The 12,401-nt window shown below is 42.1% G+C and overlaps 1 protein-coding gene across 2 annotated transcripts in view; it reads right to left on the bottom strand.

Moving 5' to 3' along the window:
- SPOCK1 (SPARC (osteonectin), cwcv and kazal like domains proteoglycan 1) overlaps positions 1-12,401 on the bottom strand; it is a 564,476-nt gene that overhangs the window by 21,142 nt on the left and 530,933 nt on the right. For both annotated transcript variants that reach the window (XM_070465401.1, XM_020873556.2), the window contains 2 exons: positions 11,277-11,393; positions 3,126-3,347 (listed from right to left, as the gene is read on the bottom strand). In XM_070465401.1, coding sequence (XP_070321502.1) covers positions 3,126-3,347; positions 11,277-11,393 — 339 coding nt within the window. The remainder of the gene's footprint in view (positions 1-3,125; positions 3,348-11,276; positions 11,394-12,401) is intronic.

Here is a 12,401-nt window from a genome sequence, read left to right on the forward strand (position 1 = left end):
CTGGTAATGTCCATGTGTAGAGTTGTCTCCTGTGTTGTTGGGAAAGGGTGTTTGCTATGACCAGTGCATTCTCTTGACAAAACTCTGTTAGCCTTTGCCCTGCTTAATTTTGTACTCCAAGGTCCAACTTGCCTGTTCTTCTGGGTATCTGCTGACTTCCTGCTTTGGCATTGCAATCCCCAATGATGAAAAGGACATCTTCTTTTGTGTCAGTTGTAGAAGATGTTGTAGGTCTTCATAGAACTGGTCAACTTCAGCTTCTTAGGTATCAGTGGGTTGGGGCATCCAGTTCCAGTTCAGCCACTCAGTCATGTCCGACTCTTTGCAACCCCATGAACCGCAGCACGCCAGGCCTCCCTGTCCATCACCAACTCCGAGTCCACCCTAATCCATGTCCATTGTGTCAGTGATGCCATCCAGCCATCTAACCCTCTGTCATCCTCTTCTCCTCCTGTCCTCAATCTTTCCCAGCATCAGGGTCTTTTCCAGTGAGTCAGCTCTTCGCATCAGGTGGCCAAAGTACTGGAGCTTCAGCTTCAACATCAGTCCTTCCAATGAACACCCAGGACTGATCTCCTTTAGGATGGACTGGTTGGATCTCCTCACAGTCCAAGGGACTCTCAAGAGTCTTCTCTGACACCACAGTTCAAAAGCATCAACTCTTCAGCACTCAGCCTTCTTTATAGTCCAACTCTCACATCCATACATGACCACTGGAAAAACCATAACCTTGACTAGATGGACCTTTGTTGACCAAGTAATTACTCTGCTTTTTAATATGCTGTCTAGGTTGGTCATAACTTTCCTTCCAAGGAGTAAGCAGCTTTTAATTTCATGGCTGCAATCACCATCTGCAATGATTTTGGAGCCCAGAAAAATAAAGTCAGCCACTGTTTCCACTGTTTCCCCATCTATTTGCCATAAAGTGATGGGACCCAATGCCATGATCTTAGTTTTCTGAATGTTGAGCTTTAAGCCAACTTTTTCACTCTCCTCTTTCACTTTTATCAAGTGGCTCTTTAGTTCTTCTTCACTTTTTGCCATAAGAATGGTGTCATCTGCATATCTGAGGTTATTGATATTTTTCCTGGCAGTCTTTATTCCAGCTTGTGCTTCATCCAGCCCAGCGTTTCTCATGATGTACTCTGCATATAAGTTAAATAAGCAGGGTGACAATATACAGCCTTGATGTACTCCTTTCCCGATTTGGAACCAGTCTGTTGTTCCATGTCTAGTTCTAACCATTGCTTCCTGACCTGCATACAGGTTTCTCAAGAGGCAGGTCAGGTGGTCTGGTATTCCCATCTTTTTCAGAATTTTCCACAGTTTACTGTGATCCACCCAGTCAAAGACTTTGGCATAGTCAATAAGGCAGAAATAGATGTTTTCCTGGAACTCTCTTGCTTTTTCAATGATCCAGTGGATGTTGGCAATTTGATTACTAGTTCCACTGCCTTTTCTAAAACCAGCTTGGACATCTGGAAGTTCATGGTTAACAAATTGCTGAAGCCTGGCTTGGAGAAATTTGAGCATAGATTTGGATTTTTGAGACGTTGAATGGTTTGCCTTGGAATGGGATAAAGATCATTCTGCCTTTGAAGTTGCATCCAAGTACTGCATTTTGAACTCTTGTTGACTATGAAGGCTGCTCCATTTCTTCTAAGGGATTCTTGCCCACAGCAGTAGATGCAATGGTCATCTTAATTAAATTTGCCCATTCCTGTCCATTTTAGTTTACTGATTCCTAAAATGTCAATGTTCAGTCTCTCCTGCTTGGCCAGCTCCAATTTACCTTGATTCATGGACCTAACATTCCAGTTTCCTATGCAATATTATTTTTAACAGCATCAGACTTTACTTTTACCACCAGACACATCCACACTCAGCATTTGTTTCTGCTTTGGCCCAGTTGCTTCATTCTTTCTGGAGTTATTAGTAATTTCCCTCCAGTCTTCCACAGTAGCATATTGGACACCTCCTGACCTGGGGGGCTCATATCTTTTTGCCTTTTCATACTGTCAACGGGGTTTCCTAGGCAAGAATACTGGAATGGATTGTCATTTCCTCCTGCAATGGACCGTGTTTTGTCAAAACTCTTCACTGTGACCCATCCATCTTGGGTGGCCCTACATGGCATGGCTTATGGCTTCATTGAGTGATGCAAGTGCCTTTGCCATGATAAGGCTGTGATTCATGAAGGAGAGGAGAGAATGGACCACTAAATTGACTAAACATGTCAATTAATAGGACTGAGCATCCAGAAATAGACATATATAAAATATATATATATTGTTGTATATATTGTAGATTGTTGTATAATGGAGTTGTATAAAGGAGTTGTATAAAGGAGAGAGGAAGCATTTCAAATTAGTATGGGAAAGATGGGTAGTCAGCAAATGACAAGTGGGCAAGTAGTGAGACATCTCCAAGGACAGGGACTCTGCTTGACTACACACACACAAAAACTAAAAGGATAAGAGATTTCAGTAAACAAAACCCCACAAAGGGACTAAAGGAAACAAAAGGAAATTGTTTTACTATCTCACAGTGGGAAATACCTATGTAAGCTTAACATAAGCTGTATAGGTTCTAAGAATTCCTAAAATATAGACAGAGAAATTTGACTATCTTAAAACTTAAAATTTCTTCTTAGAAAAAAACACACTAAGTCATAATTGGGGGGAGGGAATAAACTATTTGCAATACATATGACTAGAACAATTATAATATTTTTGTATAGAGTCCCTACTAAAAACAAACACACAAGAACCTAATCTGAAGACAATGTATAAAAAATAAAGACATTAAGAATCTTACACTGACCTTGAAAATTATGTAACAGGCTTCTACACCCACTTTACAGGTGGAAAAGCTGAGGCACAGAGGTTAAAAGATTTTCCTAAAAGGAGGACTGGAATAACACATTCCTTGATTATGTTCTGGGGCTTTCTCTACCATGCTGAAAGTGGAGATCAATTAAGAGAAATGAGCCTTTTAGCATGCCATCAGATGGAGGAATGTGTTATTCTCTAGCTGTGTTTTTCTGCCCCAGTGCATGATAGATGGCCCTTCCCTACCCAGCATGGTGACCCTGGCCACTGGACCCCACTTCCCTCCTGCCTTACCTCCAGGCTTCTGGAAGCAGTAGCACCACTCATTGTTAGACAGCTTGCCATCCTTGAAGGAGTCACAAGAATTGAAGAGAGGCTTGATACAGGGCTCGTACTTATCCAGGTAGATGGCGTTGATCTCTGAGTGGTCAAGCAGGAGGTCATAGTTCATATCCAACTTGTTGAACATCCAGCCCAGGGAGTCCTTGCAGATGGGCAGGATGCTGGTGTCAAACCCTGCGATGGAAAGGACATGTCTCAGCCTGCTCTCTCCTGCCCTGTTGGCTTCCCAGCTTTCCATTCCAAAGGGAGCCCCAGGGCCCACCCCCTCCCCAGGTATATCCTCTGTAGCCTTCTACCAGAATATGTGGTGGTGGTTGGTTTTTAAATGAAACAATTTAAAATGCACTAAAATGGAAGTCAGCATTTGAAGAAAATGTGTTCTAACGGGAACAAATCCCCAGTGCTAATTTATCTGTGATGTAAATAGGAGTTTTCATCTAATACAAAGATATTAGAAATTCATAAATAGGAATTTATCAGACTTGCTTAAAACAAGGGATACCTGAAAGGAGGAGTACAGACATGGTGAGTAAGAAGACTAATGGATAATACTGCAAATTATGCTTTTCTATTGAGGAAAAATTATTTGAAAAAACAAAAGAACCTATTGTAAAAAGGATGGCAGTGAAATGAAACTAGGTGGCACAATCCAGAAGCAGTGATTATATCTAAAAGGACTGTTCAATTCAAAAGTCTGAACATTAATGGGAAAACAAGCCAGATACCTGTGTTTGTTCTCCATTTTTTCTTTTCGGCAATCCCCTCAAGAGATACATGATATGGAATCCAAATTGACTCAGACAATCATTTCTTTCTTATTTCCCAGGGGTGGGGGGGAGGGGTAGTTTTCTTAAAGAATTGTTTCTACAATAGAAATTATATGTACTCAAATAATGACACTTGGCTTAACACTGGGGATATTAAGTCTACTGCAGACAAGCCCCAGAGAAGATATGCCCCACATCTAAAACTCATCTTTCTTTCAGAATCAAAACCACCAGGCCATTTCAAATTATTCCATAATCTGGATTTCTAAGACTGGTTTTATTTTCCTGAGAAAATGATGACAATAGTTCACTTTTGAGTTACTTAAGGCACTCTTCTAAGCATTTTATACTTGATTATCTCACTGAATCCTTCTAACAGCTTATGAAATGATGCTTTACCCTCTCTAAAGATTTTTTTTTTAAGCTCAAGGTTTAAGTTACTTATTCAAGGTCATACAGCTGTGGGGCTGAGATTCAAGCTCAGGTGGCCCAACCTTGAGTCTACATTCTTGGTCCCTCCTCTTCTAGGCCTGCCTCTGCCTTGCATGACATGGGATCCTCCTACCCTGAGGACTTCCAGTAGGTTTGGGTGCTAAGCTGAGGGATTAGCAACACAGTAACTGTCAGTGAGGCTCCTGATGGGGTTGATTGTCCCTCTTGGGTTCTTATCTATAGCCTGTCATTGGATTCTATGTGTCTCACCAGGAACCCCTGCTTAGCCAGCATGATATAAGACAGAAGAAAGCATGCCCACCCTTTAAAGCAGTGTCTTTGCAAAAAAGTCTTCACTGCCCAGAGGTCAGTAAACCGTTGCACCTCCTCCTCTGAGCTCTCATGGAAGCCTATGCTTCCCTCCCATTTTCAGTGCCTGTTAATTTAGACCCTTGGCTACTTGACAGCAAAGACTGTCTTGTTTCCTTCATAGACTCAGCCTGTAGAGGCACACAGGAAGTGCCCAATGGAATTTGTTGAGAAAGGTTGTCTAGCTATTGCAAAGTTTACCCCCTTCCAATATAAAAACTCTTCCATTTTTAAATTTATTCTTTTTGATATCTTAAAAGACATCTTAGAAAAATACCCCTTCTCAAGAAGAGATACTATGCAACATAATCTGGCCTCTTCTTTGACTGAAGGTCATGACTGGACAATCTCTACATTGATGATGTCCTCAGGGGCGACTGAATAAGGGAAGATAACTTACTTGACACTAAATGGCTCCACACTTTTGTACAGAATAATTTATGTAATATTCATCCATGTTAGAGGATATTACCATTTTAATACATGGGAAAGGGAAATTTTATTTTTTAATGTTCCCAGAACTCTGAGAACATAAACATTTACAAATGTTTATCACCAAATTTTCTCCTTGGAAAACATAAATCATGGGTAAAAAAAGTACATCTATTCTAAGTTCAGTTGTGGGGGTTTTATTTTTTGTTTTTGAGCTATACATTATATGCTTTCGAATCAATCACTCTTTGGTTGTAATAAAATGTAAGCAAGTTGATCTTTAAACTTTTTTGGCATCTTGTCTAGACCTCAAGGAAAAATCCGAAGAAACTAAATCTTGACATCATTAGAGCTGGCCACTTTGCATATATGTGTTCAAAGGATGTGTGTCCATGATGTACCGGAAACATCATGCTGGTACTTGTTTAAATTTTTTCACAGTCCAGTGTACAGTAGTGCACAGTCCAGTGTACATCCAATGTATGTCCCGTGTACATACCGTATGTACAGTCCAGTGTACTGTGTACAGCGGTGCACAGTCCAGTGTACATCCAATGTATGTCCCGTGTACATACCGTATGTACAGTCCAGTGTACTGTGTACAGCGGTGCACAGTCCCGTGTACATACTGTATGTACAGTCCAGTGTACTGTGTACAGCAGTGCACAGTCCAGTGTACATCCAATGTATGTCCCATGTACATACTGTATGTACAGTCCAGTGTACTGTGTACAGTGGTGCACAGTCCAGTGTACAGTAGTGTACAGTCCAGCACACATCTAGGGCACATCTGATGCATAGTTGGAGCACAGCTGGCCACATCTGGACACAATTGGCATACAGCCCAAATGCACATCTGGAACACAGCTGGACACATCTGGACTACAGCTGGAACACATCTGGGCTACAGCTGGAACACAGCTGGACACATCTGGCACATAGCCCAAGTGCACATCTGGAACACAGCTGGACACATCTGGAACACATCTGGACTACAGCTGGAACACAGCTGGACACATCTGGCACATAGCCCAAGTGCTCATCTGGAACACAGCTGGACTACAGCTGGAACACAGCTGGAACACAGCTGGACACATCTGGACACATCTGGCACATAGCCCAAATGCCCATCTGGGACACAGCTGGACACATCTGGTGCACAGTTCAAATGCACATCTGGACACATCTGGTGCACAGTCCAGTGTACACTTGGTGTACAGTCCAAGGGCACATCCCACTGTGCAATGTACAGTCCAGTGTATGTCCAGTATACACCAGTGTATGTCTAGTGTATAGTGTACAACTCAGTGAACATCCAGTGTACACCTAGTGTACAGTCCAGTGTCTGTCCAGTATATAATGTATATTAAGTATAGTCCAGTGTACATCCAGTGTACAATCTATACACTCCAGTGCATGTCCAATGTCTTTGTGCCTGTCTTCTCCATATTCACAAAATTCTATGATTGGTTCTTCTAGTCATTCTTTAAAAAAAAAAGGCAATGAACAAGTAGTCAATAGGTTCAAAGAAGGAAGAATAAAAGGAACAAAATTTAAGTGAACTGAAAATTGTATTGCTTGACACCGAATTCAGGTCAGTGATGTGCAAGGGCAAGTTACTGAGCTCCTCTGTATATCAGTTTCTCATTTTCTTCAGCTGTTTTGTAAAAATGTTAGCCCACCCCTCTTCAGACTTACAGTTTTTAGTAATACTTTCTTGATCTCTCAAGATCTCTCAAGAATGTGAGTGAGTCAAGAAGAGCTGAAGGAAACATGACAGTCCAATGTAATGCGGTATCCTTTATTTCTCTTGTCGTCTGATTGGTTGGTGAGATCTGAGTTGTTCTTAATTTGCTCAGTCATTTTTTCCACTGGACTAACTAGCTATCATGTCAATATTTCCATTTCAATGGCTGCTTTAAGGTCTAAAGCTGTGGAAAAGGAAGGACTAGTAAACCCATTTGTGAACATGATTCCTGACTGCCATCGGTCCTTCCCCTTCATAGCTTTTTGGGCCAGAGCCCATTTCCCCACTTTAGGGATAAGTCTGGAACAGCAACTGCTGGCAGCCCAGGATCATGTCTCCATCTCAGGATTCTGGGAAATTTTAATATTGCTTACTGACCACCAAAAAGAAGTGCTAAACTCATTGGGCAATAGGCTAAGGTCGAGCCCACCCACACCTATTTGGAAGGCTCTAAAAGAGAGGCATCTGCATCTGCTATCCACGGATGGAGGGGGAACAGACTAGCCCTTCTGGTTGGTTGGCCCCAAACTCATGGGACTTCTAGGGTTGCTGGTTTCCCCTTCAGAACTCCTGGGCTGACAGTGTCTCTCCCTCCTGTGCCTCATGGACAAACCCAGTGTCATTCCTTTATATCCCTTCACTCCAGCTGTTTCAGAACATCACACCTAAAAACCTCTTCAGGGACTCAATTTGCTTGTGGCCAAGGGCAGGCATTTTGCAGGCTCACTGGCTGTCAGCAGAAGGAGTCTCCTGGGACTAGAAGCTGTGAGGAGCAGCTCTTTCATCAATCTGCTCTTCATTGAAAGGCTATACAGAAAGCCAAGTGGCTCAGTCACTCCTGGAAGATCCCTGGGGAAAGCTTCCCACTGTCCACAACTCCCAAGGAAGCCTTTGACATGAATGGGAAGAATCTTACATCCCTCTTCACACTCATACAACCACCAGGACCCTCTCTTTGGACATATAGCATCTGCTTCCCAGAATCGACTTTTCCCTTAATTGGTAAAAATTCCAACCTGGTGAGCGAATTGTCATCTAGATCAACATTCTCTAGGTGGCTGTGAACAGCAAAGAATAATCCTGAAATTATGAATAACATCCTGATTTGGGCTGAAGACCAGATGCTGGTTAGACTTTGGGTTCCAGCAGTTACCAGTGTCACTTCTTACTCACTTAGCTCAATCCAGGAGCATTACATTCAGGAATCCTGTCCACACAAGTGTGACATCAGGGATGGGGTGAAATAATCTCTGCTTTAAATAACATGTATTTTTATATTTTGACAAATCAATAAAAATCACTACATAGAAAAGGCTATGGCAAAGCTCCATGTATCTCAACAATTGTGTTACTGAGTCAGCCCTTCTGTACCAAGGGGCCACAGTGTAGAGAAGTGCCCCCCTAGTGGCCTGTGGGTTAGAGGCAGTGAGAGGCTCCACCAAAGTGCAAACGCACAGACCTAACCCCCAGTTTTCTCTCCAGCTTATGGAGAGGTTCAGATTATGGTCTTCAGTCACTTTGGTGATGGTGGAGGGAACACTTGTCGAGTAGCCCATCTCTGGAAAACAAAATGCAGTCTCACTAATGTCCATAAGCCCGAGTTATCAAAGATGTTTGCTACCGTGTTGCTTATGATAGCTGAACATTAGGAGCAACTTCAAAGCTCCCAAATAAAGGTCTAATTGCATGAATTATGTTATATCAATATATTGAGATTCTATGTCATGTTTACAAAGCAGAATACTACTCAACAGTATAGAAAGATAGTCATAGTGTATTGCTGAATGATAAAAGGCAGCCATAAAACAGTCTGTAAAGTGTGCATGTGTATACATACACACAGAAACATATTTTTCCCTATGTGACAGGAAAAAAAAATTGAAGAATATGCCATGCCACGAAAGCTTACAGCTGTGAAAATGGTGTGGTTCTATATATTTCTTAATTGAAGTATCAGTCAACTCAGTCACTCAGTCACGTCCAACTCTTTGAGACCCCATGGACTGCAGCACACCAGGCTTCCCTGTCCATTACCAACTCCTGGAGTTTGCTTAAACTCATGTCCATCATGTCGGTGATGCCATCCAACCATCTCATCCTCTGTCATCACCTTCTCCCCCTGCCTTCAATCTTTCCTAGTATCAGAGTCTTCTACAGAGAGTCAGTTCTTCACATCAGGTGGCCAAAATGTTGGAGTTTCAGCTTCAGCATCAGTCCTTCCAATGAATATTTAGGACTGATTTCCTTTAGGGTTGACTGGTTGGATCTCCTTGCAGTCCAAGGGACTCTCAAGAGTCTTCTCCAATACCGCAGTTCAAAAGCATCAGTTCTTCATGGCTCAGCCTTCTTTTTATAGTCCAACTCTCACATTCATACATAACTCCTGGAAAAACCATAGCTTTGACTAGATGAACCTTTGTAGGCAATGTAATGTTTCTGCTTTTTAATACACTGTCTAGGTTCATCATAGCTTTTCTTCCAAGGAGCAAATATCTTTGAATATCATGGCTGCAGTCACCATCTGCAGTGATTTTGGAGCCCCCCAAAATAAAGTCTCTCACTGTTTCCATTGTTTTCCCTATCTATTTGCCAAGAAGTGATGGGGCCAGATGCCATGATGTTAGTTTTCTGAAGGTTGAGTTTTAAGCCAACTTTTTCACTCTTCTCTTTCACTTTCATCAAGAGGCTCTTTAGTTCTTCACTTTCTGCCATAAGGGTGGTGTCATCTGCATATCTGAGGTTATTGATATTTTTCCTGGCAGTCTTTATCCAGCTTGTGCTTCATCCAGTGTGGCATTTCGCATGATGTACTCTGAATATAAGTTAAATAAGCAGGGTGACAATATACAGCCTTGACATACTCCCTTCCCAATTTGGAACCAGTCTGTTGTTCCATGTCCAGTTCTAACTGTTGCTTCTTGACCTGCATACAGATTTCTCAAGAGGCAGGTCAGGTGGTCTGGTATTCCCATCTCTTTAAGAATTTTCCACAGTTTGTTGTGATCCACACAGTCAAAGGATTTGGCATAGTCAATAAAGCAAAAGTAGATGCTTTTCTGGAATTCTCTTGCTTTTTCAATGATCCAATGGATGTTGGCAATTTGATCTCTGGTTCCTCTGCCTTTTCTAAATCCAGCTTGAACATCTGGAAGTTCATGGTTCACGTACTATTGAACCCTGACTTGGAGAATTTTGAGCATTGCTTTGCTAGCGTGTGAGATGAGTGCAATTGTGTGGTAGTTTGAGCATTTTTTGGCATTGCCTTTGTTTGGGATTGGAATGAAAACTGACCTTTTCCAGGCCTGTGGCCACTGCTGAGTTTACCAAATTTGCTGGCATATTGAGTGTAGCACTTTCACAGCATCATCTTTTAGGATCTGAGATAGCTCAACTGGAATTCCACCACCTCCACTAGCTTTGTTCATAGTGATGCTTCCTAAGGCCCACTTAACTTTGCATTCCAGGATGTCTGGCTCTAGGTTAGTGATCACATCATCGTGATTATCTGGGTCATGAAGATCTTTTCTGTATAGTTCTTCTGTGTATTTTTGCCTCCTCTTCTTAATATCTTCTGCTTATGTTAGGTCCATACCATTTCTGTCCTTTATTGTGCCCATCTTTGCATGAAATGTTCCCTTGGTATCTCTAATTTTCTTGAAGAGATCTCTAGTCTTTCCCATTCTATTGTTTTCCTCTATTTCTTTGCATTGGTCACTAGGAAGGTTTTCTTATCTCTCCTTGCTATTCTTTGGAACTCTGCATTCAGATGGGTATATCTTTCCTTTTCTCCTTTGCCTTTTGCTTCTTTTTTCAGCTATTTGTAAGGCCTCCTCAGACAGCCATTTTGCCTTTTTGCGTTTCTTTTTTTGGGGATGGTCTTTTAATTGAAGACTTATACTCCTTTTAATTGAAGTATAGATGATTTACAATATTGTGTTAGTTTCAGGTGTCCAGCATAGTGTTTTTGCAGATTATTCTCCATTCTAGGTTATTATAAGAAAATGGCTCTAAATCCCTGTGTTGTATATTATTGCCTATCCATTTTATACATGATAGTTTGTCATGTTTGTATCTTTATATGTACTTAAACGTATTTCCTAAAAATTAATATTAAATACTAGATAACTTTGCAACCCGATTTAAGAAAAATAAACGGTTGTATTTTCTTCATTCTAAGGCATTTCCTTGCCCTCCAATATTTTAATATTTCTGTTTTGGAGCATGTTTAAAGTCACCGTGTACATTTAACTTAGTGTTTCTTTTAACAACAGCATCTCAGGGTGGTCAATCAATGTCAGTAACTGAGGAAGTGTGGTGTTTAAAATGAAATAAACTAGCAGGAGTAACGCGTCTTACTGCCTTGGGCTGTCTCCGAGCTGGTGGGCTCGATGGCCCTGTTGGCGTCCTCGTGGAGGGCTCCAAACCAGTCCTTCAGCCGGGAGGCAAGGCTTCTCAGCTCCGTGTCTGTGCAGGCTGGAGAAAAAGCAGATGGAAGAAACATTAAGTCTATGGGCACTCTCCCTTCAACATGCAATGCTCCAAACAGACCTCTCTCTCCAACCAGGATGTAACTCCTTACCCCACTGGGAAAAGGCCCCAAAGATGTTGCCTTCACAGGTAAAGAGTGTGACAAAGTGAGAGCTGAGACTCCCAGGCAAGCAGCGCTATGCAAACCTGAACGGGGACTGCCTCCGCACTCTGTAAGCAAGCATTGCATACCCGCCTCCAAAAGCCGTCACGGGTCCTTTTGCTAACCAGATCAAACTTGCTATTGCGGTTTGCCAGAGAAGATCACATTTTCCACCGAACCCATGCCAAGAGATAAACACTTAAGGATAGCTAATGCTCTTAGGGAAAGGCAGCCTGGGACATCAAAAGACCCCAGTATGAGCAACTCTCAATTTTGCACCGCTCACATGTGGGTTTGTGAGTGTGGCATATTTTGCTGGCCTTTGGACAGACTGATTTGATTGACTTTCCCTTATGGACAGATGGATGCCTCATCCCTGAAAGAGTCCTTTTTTGCAGCCCATCTTTAACTAACCAGCTCATCTTTTAGGGTAGAACAGAGAAAATTTAATGAACACTCCTTCTGAGAACAAGAAACTCCAGATGCTGGATGGGTAGATGCAGGCTATCTGATAGTCTCAGCAAGAACTAAGACTGGAGGAGGGGAATCCCCAAAGGAGGGACGGTGGCACAGAGAAGGGAGCTGACTTTCCCTTGCTGCCTGATTTCACCCTAATTCTAGGTCCTGAGAATCCTGACAAAGGGTCCAGGCAGTGGGCCACTAGCAAGAGGCAGAACACCCAGCACTGCATTTAGCATTGGGAAGGACAGGAATTAGAGACCCAAGGAGAGAAATTCTCAATAAATAAAAAGTGAAGCCCACCACCATCACTTTTCCCAATTTCAATTATACGCCAGTCAGGATGGCTGCTATCCAAAAGTCTACAAGTAATAAATGCTGGAGAGGGTGTG

This window comes from Odocoileus virginianus, chromosome 3 (assembly GCF_023699985.2).
Source record: "Odocoileus virginianus isolate 20LAN1187 ecotype Illinois chromosome 3, Ovbor_1.2, whole genome shotgun sequence".
NCBI classification, from domain to species: Eukaryota; Metazoa; Chordata; class Mammalia; order Artiodactyla; family Cervidae; genus Odocoileus; species Odocoileus virginianus.